General features: G+C 36.1%; 1 protein-coding gene across 1 annotated transcript in view; it reads right to left on the reverse strand.

Annotated features, from left to right (window-relative positions):
* The window catches only part of LOC145994599 (neuronal acetylcholine receptor subunit alpha-7-like), a 47090-nt gene that overhangs the window by 23948 nt on the left and 6962 nt on the right, over positions 1-16180 (reverse strand). Inside the window, exons 2-5 of the mRNA XM_083130637.1 lie at positions 7396-7848; positions 5467-5615; positions 3866-3910; positions 230-339 (exon numbers count right to left, since the gene is read on the reverse strand). Of these exons, the coding sequence (XP_082986763.1) occupies positions 230-339; positions 3866-3910; positions 5467-5615; positions 7396-7848 (757 nt within the window). The remainder of the gene's footprint in view (positions 1-229; positions 340-3865; positions 3911-5466; positions 5616-7395; positions 7849-16180) is intronic.

Consider the following 16180-nt stretch of genomic DNA (forward strand, 5'->3'; position numbering starts at 1 on the left):
ATGCAGACTTGAACACTTTGTTTTCAGCCACAAAAGCAGCTAGAAAATGAATGGTTAATATACTTTTTGTCAAGTAAGCCACATAATAACTATTGTTGATATTTTCTATGGGAATAGTAGTAATTATATGGAATTGTTAAAGTTATAAAATCTGGAATTGAATGCTTTTAATATGCATGCTTTCTAGGTATAAAATAAAAATGAGAATATTGAATGCAACTGTACTAACTTATTGTAAAGAATTATATCTGGCTGCCATATTTCATGATCAGCTGCTCGCATTGTTGATATTCCGCTGTAATTTGTAGGATCCCAGTTCAATTTATCATCCTGCCACCTCTGGAAAGAAAAATAGGAAATTCTTGTGCTCTTTACTTGATCAACTCATCATATATGTAAGAAGAATATCAGATTTATTTAGTTCTGATCTTATGAAATGGATTATTTCAATTTCAGTTTCAAAACAAAAATTAGTAAAAGGTGCAGTCTCTACTGAAATATAAAATAATTTTGATTGTTTTGTGTAAAATTCACTATCATGGGAATTAAAAATCTGTAATATAATATATTTGGAAATAATTTCATGGAATCTTTGCTTCAGATAAAAATAGGAAAGGAGAAGAAACAAACAAATATTGAACAAAGGTTCTTATACAATAACGAGTGAAGTAAGTCAATTGTTTGAAACAAAAGACAGCTTTGAAGAAAATATGTTTCTGAAAGTAGTCCAATAATGCATAAAGGTGTGAAATTTTCACATGTGTTTATGAGTGCTTCTGTTTTACACAAAAAGTAATGTTTTCTACAGAAAATACTGATCCATAAGTTGAAGTTCAGTTCAACATTATCCTAAATATTGTAATGCATCGAGTTTAAGTACATTTTGAGTATATTGTTTGAATTTGAGGGAGATAGTCAACACATGTGGCTTGGGAAGGAGCCAATCAACAACAGCATTTCACACCAAAGCGGCATGGCAGATTGCACAAACTGTGTTTGATTCATGAAATCGTCAAGCATTGCATGTCGTTGCATGTTACTTCGGTGTGAAATCTCCCTTATATCTTCAGCAACCTAGGTATCTGTAGCCTAATTAGACTAAGAAAGAATTTTAAAATGGTTCGGAAATGACTTTCATTTCTTTAATTACTGTATCTATCGAACCAGCAATAATTGAAAATTTAATATTTAACCTAATAAATAATTGTTAATCACAGTTATTCCTATTTTTAAAAAGTTTTTAAACAGCAGATATTTATCTTCACATTAGGCACGTATATTCTAGGCTACCTAGGCTATCGCCGAAGCCCAGATTAAATACAGAAAATAATCGACTATCAAATGTGACTAATGCTTCACTCTCAAACAACGACCGCAGGAAAAAATGATAGTATAAAACCCACGACTCCTGTGGACCATGCTTCCTTATGCTTCTTTGAACGGAAGAAAGGGCTGCTCCGGGATTTTTTGTCCAAGGTTTGTTTTCCTTGTGCTCACTCTATACATGGGGATGGACTCCTTTCCTTTAACACTACCACCAGGCTTCAGCAGTTAAATTCTTCCCCGATCAGCACCTGTAGGAGGTCAGTGACGTATTTGTAGTGGCTTCTTAGACAAGGAACTTTTTGTTTTACAACAGTGGTAAAACCTTACAGCGATGCCAATGCATAACCAGCATGGGATTTTCCCAGGTAAGGGAAATTTTGAAACTAAACTACTATTACAGGAACGGGAAAAGAGTGGCTGGCATGTGATAGGGAATTTGTCCTCTAGGCCAAAACAACACTTTCCCATCGAACACATGCAAAACTCGCAGGCCGCTGACCTTCAACCAAACACGCTTTACGATGTTTCCAACCCCTCTGCTGCTTTGTTTATGACTGGCTGAGGTAGACTGACTGGCCAGAGATGACAAAAGCATTTTGCGAGTGGGGTGGAAATCGCGTTGAAGGAAGTTTAAGAAAATTAGGTTTCTTACTGTGTGGATTTTCTTAAGTGTATTGAGTGAATGAATTATGTATATATGTTTTGAATGATCTGTGCTGCGTCGTGTAGTGAACGAAAATGAATGACATAATTAACGAACTATTTGCTGAAACAATTTACTCTGCTTTTGCATGAGGATAAACTTCAAATCTTGAAGATATGCAGGCCTCTGGCATCGAAAAGAAGAGAAGAATGGATTTGATTTGTTATTTTGCATTGCTCCTCTGCCACTTTAGCTAATCGCGACGATGAGAATGAGTGACGATACAATGAAATTCATGAAGTGTCATTCACACAAATACCCATGTCCATGCCTGGATTTGAGCCCGGGACCCTTGGCGTCATAGTACGCTGTGCTAATAACCATTTTACCACAGAGGTTGCCAAGAGAAGAATGGAGTTCCTGTCCAAATTAAATATTCAAGGTAAGAAGTTTCAAATCCGGGAACTTTTCTAACGATGGAAGCTGCCCCGACAACCACCCAGCATCGAATAACATGGGTACCTGGGGGGTAAAGGTGGTCAGGGGCATGGTGCTGATCACATCACCCCCACTCACGACCGGATCAAGAAAGTGTGGGGCGTTACACCCACACCCCCTATACGCCTTCATGGCGTAGTGCTATGCACAGGGGAGCACTTTACCTTTTTTTTACCTTTTAAGAAGTTTATTATACGCGTATATTTTATTCTCGCACGTAGGCCTACATAAATATTTCACAATATGGGCCTCTATATTTTATAAATAACCATGAAATATTTGAAATGCTTTCCTTATTGTTTTTATATTAATGAAACAGTGATATTTTTATAATTATTAGTAAATTGTAATGTATATATTTTAATCGCAATGTCACATCACCTTAAAATCCAAGAAATTGAACGAAAAAGAGCCTCCCATTTGAACAATGATAAAAAGAGGTTTTTAACCCAGCATACGCCACTGCTTCACATCAGTCTTAGAGAATTACCATCATGACTACTGGAAATGTATATTCATTAAATTGTTCCCAGATTTCATATTACTTGGTTGAAATTCACATTAGATTGATTACGAACAAATGGCCATCTAGGTGAAAGCATGCCTGCTCTATCAAAAGTGATTATTATATATGCATAACGATGGAGATTACTTTTCATGCATAGGTGTGTGCACAGGGGGAAGGGGCAAAGGAGACTTAGTAGCCCTTAGTATTTTCATTTAGAAATTTAGTGTGGACAGATCTTATCATCATTAAAGAACAATATTGTAATCAAAATGAAAAAAGTGAAGCATTTTCAAGCTGCTGAAAGTTGCAAGGAACGAGGAATGTATGAGCATCATGGTGGAGGTGTTTAAAACTTGTACTAATTCAACATAGGCCTGGATTTTTTTGTTTGGCTGAAGTTCATTCTAATTTTGGATAAACATTCAGTTCACAAGTGAAAGTTTTGGTTTAAGAAGAGCCATGCATTTTGTTTAATTTCAGTTTTCCTTTACTTTGAGTAACTATTAATTCCATTTCCTCATCAGAAGTATAACATGCATGTAATTATGACTAAAATTACACTAAATGTATACAGGAATGGTATTTTCAGAGGGTCTGGCCCAACTCTAGATACATCCCTGTTTTGTCCACAATGTAGTTCAATAAAGAGTTTGTAAAACACTGAGATGAAATGTAGTTTTTCTTGGTCCAATGGAACTTTCATCAAGACTCCCCCCCCTACCCTTTAGAGGGTGTGTACACATCTATGTTTGCATGTATCTTGCATACAGTATTCATCATATATTTGAATTGAATATGTTTTAAAAGAAACCTAGTTTATTAAATGCATAGGTCTTCATTAATGTTTTGAAATCTTAATACATGTAGTTTTGATTACATCATGAACTTACCATTTCCAGCTTTCCTTGAAGGATTAGAACAAATCTCTGCTCATCCTGGAAGAAAATGAAAAGTTTGAATTATTCAAATAGCATTTTAATGGTGGGAAATATTCTGTAATTTACCATGAGCTTGTAGCAGGGAGTAAAATAAGCTCTCAATTAAATGAACACATCCACATGCATATTCTTTATTACATAAATTAAAGTTTACCTATATTGTGTGTTCTGTCATGTTCATTCCAGTGTTCAGGTGTTGTGTGGAAGTGATGACATCCAACGCAGAATTTGCAGTTTGTGCAGATGTTGGTTTGAGAGCATGTATTTATAGTACGGGAAAAAATATCCCAATGGAATAATTTATTACCTTCCTAGTTAGTTGCAGGAATTGGAAATGAACAACTACTGTCCTTCATCAGAAAACTAGTTTTCATGATAGGGTAATGTGGTCCACTCACATTGTATTTATTCATGACAGACTGAACCACTTTATATACTATAAAAACTATATCCATTACAATTTGTAAATATATAAATTAAAAAGCTATTAAAATGCAAAATATAACTACATAAAAATACAAGTGCAGAAAAATTATATAAAAGCATAATACTATAAGCACACACTTAAACACACAAACATATTGTCACTCACATACACCATATGTTCAAAGGACACACAAGGTATAATTTTAAATTGGTACATGAAATGTAATACACTAACACTGAATTTTATAAGCCCTGCTGGAAATTTCTACTGTTTACAGAAGACAGAATTTACTGATATCAATTGCACTCTAGTGTGTTTCTCAGATATCTGCTGAAAATCAATGGTCTCCTACTCAATGGTTTCAATGGTTTATATTACATATAACATTGTATGTAGTGTGTCTAGCTTAACATGCTGGCTGTAAATATTACATTTCATTCCTCTTTTTTTAATATATATATGTATGTTTGAAAATCTAAACACAGTACATGTTTCAAAACATCTATTGACGTCCTAACTGAAAATAGTAGATGTTTCAAAACATCAATTGATCTTCTGAAAGCAGTAGACAGAATTTTCAACAGGGAATAACTTGCATCTGACTATTCCCATTGAGATTTTGTGTATGATCTCACACAACTCTCAGATATTTAACAGTGTGTGACAATCTGGCAGGTTTTCAGTCAATCAATGAACCAACCAGAAAATCACGAAAGGGGCGGTTTTTAGTTTTCTCTACATTTATGCATAATCCAGGTGCTGTGATCAATTGCAGGTATTGATAATGCCAGAGTTAAGAACAAATTCGATATTATTCAAGTTAATTATCTCAAGAGAATTTCTCAAACTAAAAGTAAATAAATGAAGTCACCTTGAAATTGGGAGTGTCATATTTTTAATTTGCAGTAAGTTGCATTTCAATTTTTCTACCCTTACTTAATTTCAAATGCAGACTCAAATAATCTATTTCAGGGAACAGATTAAAACTGCTAACCCTTTGTTAGTTATTACAATCAAAATTCATGTTGAAAATAAAACAAGTTTACATTGCACCTTATACATAATTTGGATGCCAATATTGTGCCAAAAACAAAAGTTATCACCAATAATTGAAGTTAGCACTTACCACATCAACATGGTGTGTAATGAGTTGAACATGCACTAAGGTAGGTTCATCATAACTGCCCACAGGTATTGAGTAGGGATCATAAGATGACAGTAAATCAGAACGGAGTTTCTCCAATGGTGATAATTCTCTTTGGACAGGTTCAGATTCTGGAAATTAAAAGATGGTATAATTTTAAGTCAATTTACAAATTCAAAAATAAGTGAACACACAAAGTTTAGCTAAGAAGATGAATGACCTACACTTCTCTTGAAAGTTTAAAATTTATTCAATTATTTATTTTAATTCATGAGATTCATGTTGCTGTTGTTGCTCTTTGACTGTTATGTTATTTTTGTCTCAGAAATGAACTATATTATTTGACACAATTTTCTCTATAACTTTTGAAAATGTAGCTGTTTAATGTTTGAGGTCTATAGTTTCTTACATCTACAAATACTCTACTTCTCAATGATGCATTTAGAGCATATAATAGTGGTTCTGTAATGTATGGAGAACAATATTTGTCTGGTTGGACTAACTGCTGCACTGGCCCAACAGATTTCTTACTTTTTTATTGTTTTAACCCCTTCCCTGTGGCGACATTGAAGACAAGTGCTTCCAAAAAGCAATCATCTATATTAAATGGATGCAACCACAAATTTGTTATATATTCATTCTAAATAATAACTATAAAAAGACTTGCTAACGAAACTATAATAAACTGCCACAAATTGTAAAATACAGGAACACACTTATTTGAAAGAACATAATTTTCAGGAACTGACAAGCATGAGCAATGGATTGTTTGCCCACATAGACTAATACAAGCATAAAAAAGTGGTATCTATAAAAATGACTTGCTGCAAAACTGTTAGTTTTGAAATACCATCTATATATAGAGGCATAGCAAAATAGAACCACTTTTAGCAGTGGCGAAGCGTGACATTTTTATGTAGTCATCGCAAGACTTGTCAAACGTCAGGGTCGATCTTTCCAACCTGGAAGAGGAGGGATGGGGAGGGGTGGGGGGTTGCACAATATTTTTTCTCAGTAAACGCCAAAAATATTCCAAGCTTTTGATAGCTAATGTTACTGTAACTTCTACCATGAAGATGCGAGTGAAAGCTTGGAATCTTCCCCACAACTCACCTGGTCGATAACCCGAGAGAATCTTTTCATCAAAGGAGAAAATGTCTTAATTAAAAATATTGTTTGAAATCATTGCAAAAAGAGAACAAATCCATACATTGTGCACACCTGCCTGGTCCATTCCAGTTGTCATCAAATATTAGAAAAAAATGTCAATTATTGCCTCCCTGTACTGTTCAACTGTGTTAACTAAGCGTGACACCACCTATGTAGGTTGTGAAAAGGATGGGATGGTTTTCTTTTAACGTTCTTGTGTGGCAAAGTGGATAGGAATACATGGTATTTCATTCATTCCCTGGGACAGCACTACATCTATGCTTGAGTGTAGGAATGTGTAACTAATGCCTTCAGGTACTCGTCCTGGACCTTATTTTGCAAATCCACTAAATGCCCCGACAGCCTGCCAACCCATCATAAGTTCGAGCAATATTAATGCCTTCGGGTATATGGATGCTGCAGGAACATGATAATTTCAAACTAAAGGAATGTTTTTTGCAGGAGCAACACTATTATGGGGGAAATTAAGCCTCTTTTGCTCCTCCCCCATGGAAAAATTACCTTGAATGCTCCTTCCTGGAAAGAGTTCTGCAGACATTCCTGTTAAGGACTACTTTGTATTACAACTAATGTACTAGGGTATAGTGTTACCATGTGTAAAAGATAAACATTGTTTACTTGATCATGGGAGTATTGAATCATTGTCAACTTCAGAAATATAGAGTTTATTTTCATAATACATTTGATTTTGTTGTTTTGATGTAATACAATTAACAACATAACACTATTAATAATACATACCTGGTTTTGAAGGTTCACAGTCAAATTCCCACTTTCCAACAGCATTACCCCAAGTGCAGAAGCTGAAGTAATGTGGAATCAGTGGGTCTGGATCTGTGTAGAAAATAACAGGAAGATCATCTCCCTCCTTTCCAACTTTAACCAATCCATGATCGTAAGATATCCAGAAGCCTCTCATATCTATTGGTGACACTATGTCTTGTGTTTTTGCAGTTGCCCGAGTTTGGCTTCTCTGTCGACGTCTTATATCGGAGTAAGTATTTCCACCAGCTCCAAGCACAATTTCATAGACAGGAGTAGTTTGAATGGGATTGGGGATAGGAGAGAGAAGAATGTGTGCATCACTTTTTGACCTGACTTTAAATCTCAGTACAAATGAGTTGTTTCCTTGTCCTGGTAGGATGTGGTAAAATTCATTATATCCATATCCAAATGTAAAAGTTACTTTACACTCTAGAAATAAAGAAAGATATGTGTCAATCATCTAATATAGTAACACACAATGCCTTCATTTTGTTATTGTGCTGTTTAAAACGCAGCCTGTGTAGGAGCTGGAACCATGCTGTTTGCCAGTGAAATGAGATGATTGTATCAGTGGTGTATCCTGAAAATTTGCCTGCTTTACTGCAACAATTCTTATTTATTATACACCTCCTATCTATGTAAATTAGATATAATAGAAATAAAACGCAAATGCATGCATGTAAATTTTTCATAAAATATCAATTTTCACTGATTCACCAAGGGAATTTCCCTTCATATAGCAACAATGCCTCTGTGAATCGTGGCACAGAAAGAGAAAGGAACATGCAGTTTACTCCCAGCATACATGCAAGCTCCGTGTTTCTAAATTGTAACTTGCTTTGATTCCCTCAGCCTCCCCACGTACAATCAGGGAGGAAATTCAGTTATCAGAAGTGTGTGTTACATAAACCAGTCAAATTGTGTACTTATATTAAAGCTAAATGTATAAAAAATTATGATAATAATTGGTTTACCAGCAGTAAACATGGTAACATGGAGAATATGCCACTGGTATATATCCCCTCAACTCAGAGTGCATTTGGTAGATTTCCAAACTGAGGTTTCTCTCTGTTAATCACATGATGGATTTGATTGATTTGTTTTATTTTACTTCTTTTCTCTGCCACTTTTGGCTAATTGTGAAAATGGGGATGAGTGACGATATGATGAAATTGATGAATGGGCACTCACAAACGCCCATGAACAGGCTCGGATTCGAACCCGGGACCCCTGGCATCGTAGTGCAATGTGCTAACCACTTCGCCACGAAGGCCAGCTATCACATAATGGAACACTGCAATAGAGCTAACTCAGATCAACAACATGTTATCAACAACAGTATGTGCCATCAGAACGTGGCACTTCTCTGTCCACCTGTCTGCCATGAATGTCAGTATTTGTTTTCATATGGATGGATGTGTGTAGAGGAAAGATTTATATTTGCTTCTTTCTGTTTGCAAAGGTGATAAGTAGTAAATCAATAAGTGTTGAGTGTTGATAAGTGGTTTTAGTGTTGTTGTAATGTTGCAACATAAGTATACTTTTAGAACAAAGAATTTTTATGTACGATTCTTATGTGAAACAAACTCATACAGAAGTCTGAGGAGGGAATCTTTAATGGAACTTTCTCAAAGATTTGAAAAATGTGTAGTAGGACAAGGAAAGCATTTCCATCATCTGTGACAAAAGGACATTAATACTTTACTTGTAATTGTGAAATATTTATTAAAAGAAATCTATTGTCTTGAATTGAGGGGTTATGCACATCCAATTTTGCATGCAAGCAGTGTAGTTACTCTAACCAAATGAAGGCACTGTATGTAACATATAAATACATATGATGCAGTGTATATACAAGTAGATTAAACTTACATGTAACTGAATAAACTAGCTGATCACACTCACCTGAAAATATGATTATTGCATGTCAGTACAAAATTGATAAAATTGGGGAAAATATTACAACTAAACTTTTAATTGCTTCGATTAACCAATCAAATCTACAGCCCTACTGGAAATACATATCTAAGAGATACAAATCAAGCATAAGAACTGCACTATAACTTAGTAATGGAGTTTTCATTACTCGCTCAGAATATATTATAGTGTATAGTGAGTGTAAGCTGTAAGAAATATTGAATAATTCATAATCAATGTACCAGTAAAACAACATCCACCAGAACTTGATCAGATGACATTTTTTACCACATGTTTAATGGATATTTATTTAGGCATGTAAGTGTGATCGTTTATTATTATGTAAATATTAATATTATGTTAACTGACGATTTATCATGAGTTTCAAACTTCAATGAAAAGTATCATTGCCATCCCACCCCCTTAATATATGTAATATTCTTATGGTTAAAATAAAATGCCAAGAATTGTGTAAGTAATTGACAGGGTAATGGCTATCCAAAGGAATTCAAACTTATGTATGATGCTTTTGGAGGAGGGGAGAGAATTTGTTTTCTAGACTTGTTATTTCTTCGTAGAATAGGACTAACAAATATTGTAGTTTCTGTGATACGTAGGACTCGATCTGTGGAATTTTGTTCTTGCGTAAGTTACGTACTTTCATTTTCTCTTCAGGAATAATAAAAACAATAATAAAATTTGTTTCTTTACCAAGCATGTATTGGTCTCAGCCTCGTTTTACAGCATACCCTTGTTAGTGTTAAATAAGAAACAAAAACGGAAAAAAAGGAAATATAAAATAATATAAAACGGTGGAAAACAGTTAAATGTAAAGTTAATGGGTAGATACATATTCCTCATGTTGATTACATTGATTTTGTAGTACACATATAATATATACTATGTTGTACAAGTGAGAAAGACAAATGATATTACGAATACTGTCCATGATAAAGGTAAAACAGTAAATATGTAATGATTAATGTAATGTAATAATGTGCAGGTTTTCATCCTACTCCAGCACAAAAGGTTGCATTTATTTCAGAAGTTTTGTTTCCAAGCGACACGTGTCTCTTTGGTCTGGGTTGCTTTCTGTCCTCACCAGGGCTCGAATCCATACTTTTTGGTGGACTGAGAATAAACAATACACCTATGCAATAATTGTGACATCCTGTATCATGGGTGTCAACAGACATTTTTGTAGGGGAGGGAGGGCAGGTCATTTATAAAACCTGAATTCTAGAAATAAATAACAATAATATTACAAATTATTATGCCAAATAATTTATAGTTATTTTAAGTGTTTTTTATTTTATATTTCAAAATGGGGGTTTAACAGGTACAAAGGAGAGAAGGAGAGTGATGATTTGGCAATGGCAGAGGTATATGCAGTAGTATATGGCAGACGTGGAACCTAGTATGTATAGGAGACTGGTGGAAGTATCAACGAGAGAATAAAGGAACATAAATCCCGTGGTGCAAAAGGTGAAGCATGGTCAGCAAATCGGATCCCATCGGCACTGACCAGAGTCCACTCACTACTTCTACTTTTCAAGCAGCTTCCCAATTGTTCTCATGATGCTGGGTCAACGCCAGAATTTTGGGGCTGAGAGCACTAACCACTTGGCTACATGGGAGCCCTATTATTAAGAAACATAGGAGAGACATTAAAAAGGAAGATCCCAAGAACTGCACTGAGTGAGCACATGGTGAGGTATGGTCACAGGATTAAGACAGTGCAAATAAAAGAGAGAAGGGAGAATGAAATAGAGAGAAAAGTTGGAGAAACGAAGCACATCTGCATAAACAGGGAAGAAAAATTATCAAGAATGAAGGGGAAATTGTAACAAAATGGTCTGAGTGTGGGGCTTATAAAAAAGCATGTGAAAAGAAAATTGGTTAAGTTTCCAGAGCCACCTTCAATTTTCAGCACAAAAGTGGAACCTAGTTAACTTGAGAGACCAGTTAAAAGGAAAAAGTAAAAGTCAGTGCCATCAGGAGGAGGAGAAGGGTAGGTTGCAGGATGAAGGAGAGGGGAAGAAACAACCAGTCATGACATGGGGGGAGATAGAACAAGGCAGAAAAACCAGGACACAAATTACATTCCTTAGAAGTGTAGAGTGAGGTTCTGTCTTGTGTGTGTGGTTATCTTCCATGTTCTATCTATCAGATAGACCATTGCATTTTAGAAATGAAAATAGGTAGTTGTTCTGTAATCGAGATGAAATAACTTCATTACATATCGTATTTGTCATTCAATAGAAAGTCAAATAAATAAATTCAATCAATCAACTACTTTGGTCCCTCTGTAAGTCAAAATGATGGACCCGATTACAGAAATTTATTCTGTGAAATCTAAAAAACATATGTTATTGTGAGACATGCACTTCGAAAGGTTAACTTTCAAAGTTTAGTTTCCATGCAGTGTTTCCACTTTCTACCGCTAGGAGTCAGCAGCGAGCAGGAAAATAGCGTTGACTGGAGAACAGAGATCTTTCTGTGCGCTTGATTATCATGTGAACAAGTCTGTGATTAGTGTGCAACGGCATTTCCGTACCAAATATCGGAGAGAACCACCTATGGGGAAGGCCATTCGCAAGTGGTATGAACATTTCAGAGATTCAGGCTGCATCTGCAAACGAAAATCGACTGGCCGTCCGTCGACTGGGGAAGAGACAGTGGAACGAGTGCGCATATGTTTCGTGCGGAGTCCACAGAAGTCCACCTACCGGGCAGCGAGAGAACTTCAACTTCCACAGAAAACTGTCTGGCGGGTTCTGCGGAAACGTTTACAAATGAAATCCTACCGCTTGCAACTAGTTCAAGCCTTAAAATACACTGATTATGCTTTGCGTGCGTCCTTCTGTGCTGATTTCATCGCATTAATGGAAACGGGTGAGTTCTCTGAGAGGTTAATTTACAGTGATGAAGCAACCTTTCACCTTTCAGGGAAAGTGAATAGACACAACGTAAGGATTTGGGGAACTGCTAAGCACCATGAATTTGTGGAACACGAACGCGATTCTCCCAAAGTGAATGCCTTTTGTGCCATTTCCCATGAAAAGATTTATGGGCCCTTTTTCTTCTATGAACGTACTGTGACAGGACTTGTTTTCCTTGATATGCTGCAACTATGGCTCCTTCCACAGCTTGCAGAGGATAGCGCAGATTTCATTCTCCAATTGGATTTTGCCCCTGCGCATTACCATGACAGCATTCGGGACCATCTCAATGGGGCATTGGAACAACGTTGGATAGGCCGTGCATCTCCGGAGAATCGACCTCTCCTTCATTGGCCACCTCGTTCCCCCAACTTGAACCAATGTGATTTCTTCATGTGGGGTTTTGTCAAGGATCATATTTACGTACCACCACTTCCAACAACATTGGCGTGTGCCGTGTTACGCAAGGTGCTCAAATAGAACACTTGTGATTTATTTGAAAAAAACTTTGACAGTTTACCTTTCTTAGCACATGTCTCACAATAGCATTTGTTTATTATATTTCACAGAATAAATTTCTGAAATCGGGTCCATCATTTTGACTTACCCTGTATTATTTAAAATTTGTCTGTTAACTACAAAAGTAAGAACCGAAGTCCACTAGTACTTCTATAAGCAGCTCCAACAAGTGACTGAGGTTTGAAAGCAAGTGGTTTATCTCACACTCAGATGGCGCTTGTGATTGGTTGATGGAAATTGTCATAAGGTTTCATTGGCTGTTGAAGATTTCATTCTTGTGGCTGCTTCCAAATGTAGATGAATCAAAAACAGACTCAATATATCAATAATGGTTGTATGCAGTATCAGGGGATAGCAGAGATTAATGAAACAATTGCAGCCTTAATATACAGCCAAAAGATATGTTTTCAATTTGAAGATATAGCATTTTCATTCTGAATAAACAATATGTATGAACTTTAAAGGTAACGTAGGTAAAGTTCCCCGTACGTATAGCACCGTGCCATGAAAGCACATTTAGGGGATGTGAGGGTAGGGCCTCACAGATTCTCGATCTCGGTCATTTTTTTATGAAAAACTAAATATGCTGACCAAGGCAGTAATTTATTTTATTAAAAACATAAACTAACGTAACGTTTCAACCTTCTAGCAAGGTCTTCTTCAGACTCTGTATCAAGTACAAAAGTAACCAGATACAACAAGAAGGGTAATATATATACACAAACATTACTCCCTCCAGACTATTTAGAAAGTTGTTTGGAACTTTCTAGCAGATGACTTTCACTTTCCAACTTTACTTTCACCTAAAAGGCTAAACACAATTACTTCCATATAGAATGTGGTTGGACTTTTTAATCTCACGCTCTTTTCCCTTCATTTTTCTTCCTTCTCCTCTTCTCTTTTTCTCTTGTCCTTTCCACTCTTTCCAACATCTTCTTCCATTCTTTGTTTAACTTCAGTCCCCCATTCCAGTTCATTGTGTCTTCTTCGCCTTTCTTCTCTATTTCCTTGGCTTCCTTCCATTTTCTCACTAGCATTCTCTTCTCCCTTCCTATTTGCTTAGCCTCATCCCACTCTATGTCATGTCCTGTTTCTCTCGTGTGTTTAAATATTGCATTTCTCTCTCTCTTAAGTCGTACATCATCCCTATGTTGTTTCAACCTGTCTTTCAGCCTTTTTTTCGTTTCTCCTATGTACACACTCTGACATTCTTTACATTTTACTTCGTAGATAATCCCTTCTTCTTCCTCTTCTCTGTTTTCCTTTTTCTTGTTAGCATTCCTCGCTATTCCTAAGATGCTTCTCCCTCCCTTCCTGTAAGTTTTAATTCCTGCTTTCCTAAGCACTTTGCATATCTTTTCTGTGGTCAAGAAATGATGTGGTGATAGAGCAGGCAGATAAAGGAGGAGCAATTGTGGTGATGGAAAGAGAATGGTACGAGAGGAAGTATGAAGACCTAAAAGAAAATGGATATGAGGAGATTTGTGGAACAGGTGAAGAACAAACTATAAAAGAAAGAATCATTAAAGACTGTAGGAGGAGTGGATTCAAGAAATGCATAAAGGAGACAGGAAGACTACCAAGTTTGAAAGGCTTTCCAAAGATACACAAAGAGGAGATAAAGTTAAGACCAGTAATGAACTGCAGAAACAATATTTTGGAACCCTTAGAAAAGAAATTAAAGAAAGTTATTGACGTGTTAGTAACACAGCAAGAAAGTAGAGCAGTTAAGAACAGTGAACAAGTAGTAGACCTCATAAAAGGACTTAAGTTAAATGAGATGAAGACGACAATGTTTAGCTTAGACGTGAAAAGTATGTTCCCGAGCATCAAGAGGGGACACGTTTTGGACATTATTAAAAAGAGAATGGGACAATAAATTATAGGAGAATGGGATAGTGAAAGGGTAGTGAAGGCGCTGGAAACCATTTGGAATAACGGTTACAGTATAATGGGAGATAAAATAATGTTAATGAGTGAAGGACTAAATATAGGTTCCAGTCTAAGCCCAGCATTGGCTGAATTGGTTATGAATGAATGGGAAAAGAAAGTGATAGAAAAGGGAGGTGACAAAATGATTCTGTTTTGCAGATATGTGGACGACTGTTTTGGCATATGGAAGGGAACGAAGAGGCAGCTTGACATTTTTGCCAAAGAAATTCAAGATGAAGAAAGAGGGATATTATTGGAACTTGAAATAGAAGAAGAAGACAAGTTAAGCTATCTAGATATATTGATGAAAAGGAAAAGAGGACAAGAAATTGAAACCGCTTGGCATCAGAAGAAGTGTGCAGCAGGGGTATTCTGCCACAAAAGAAGTGATGTAAGTGAGGTGACAAAAATAAATTTTATAAAGAATATGGAGGACAGAATCAAGAAAATATGCATGAAAGAATGTGAAAAAGAAGGCAAAATAAATAGCCTATGGAAACAGCTGGAAAAGAATGGCTATGAGAAGCAGGATAGACTGGACATAAACAGAAGAAGTAAGAAAACGGGCAGGGGAGAATTGGAAGAGAAAGAAAAAGAGGAGAGAAGGTTTGGAATAAGGAGTATGGGGAAGACCACAGAAAAGATATGCAAAGTGCTTAGGAAAGCAGGAATTAAAACTTACAGGAAGGGAGGGAGAAGCATCTTAGGAATAGCGAGGAATGCTAACAAGAAAAAGGAAAACAGAGAAGAGGAAGAAGAAGGGATTATCTACGAAGTAAAATGTAAAGAATGTCAGAGTGTGTACATAGGAGAAACGAAAAAAAGGATGAAAGACAGGTTGAAACAACATAGGGATGATGTACGACTTAAGAGAGAGAGAAATGCAATATTTAAACACACGAGAGAAACAGGACATGACATAGAGTGGGATGAGGCTAAGCAAATAGGAAGGGAGAAGAGAATGCTAGTGAGAAAATGGAAGGAAGCCAAGGAAATAGAGAAGAAAGGCGAAGAAGACACAATGAACTGGAATGGGGGACTGAAGTTAAACAAAGAATGGAAGAAGATGTTGGAAAGAGTGGAAAGGACAAGAGAAAAAGAGGAGAGGAGAAGGAAGAAAAATGAAGGGAAAAGAGCGTGAGATTAAAAAGTCCAACCACATTCTATATGGAAGTAATTGTGTTTAGCCTTTTAGGTGAAAGTAAAGTTGGAAAGTGAAAGTCATCTGCTAGAAAGTTCCAAACAACTTTATAAATAGTCTGGAGGGAGTAATGTTTGTGTATATATATTACCCTTCTTGTTGTATCTGGTTACTTTTGTACTTGATACAGAGTCTGAAGAAGACCTTGCTAGAAGGTTGAAACGTTACGTTAGTTTATGTTTTTAATAAAATAAATTACTGCCTTGGTCAGCATATTTAGTTTTTCATAATCATGGAAACAAGGCTTAAT

The sequence above is a fragment of the Lepisma saccharinum genome, chromosome 11, assembly GCF_977018435.1.
Source record: "Lepisma saccharinum chromosome 11, izLepSacc3.1, whole genome shotgun sequence".
Taxonomy (NCBI): Eukaryota; Metazoa; Arthropoda; class Insecta; order Zygentoma; family Lepismatidae; genus Lepisma; species Lepisma saccharinum.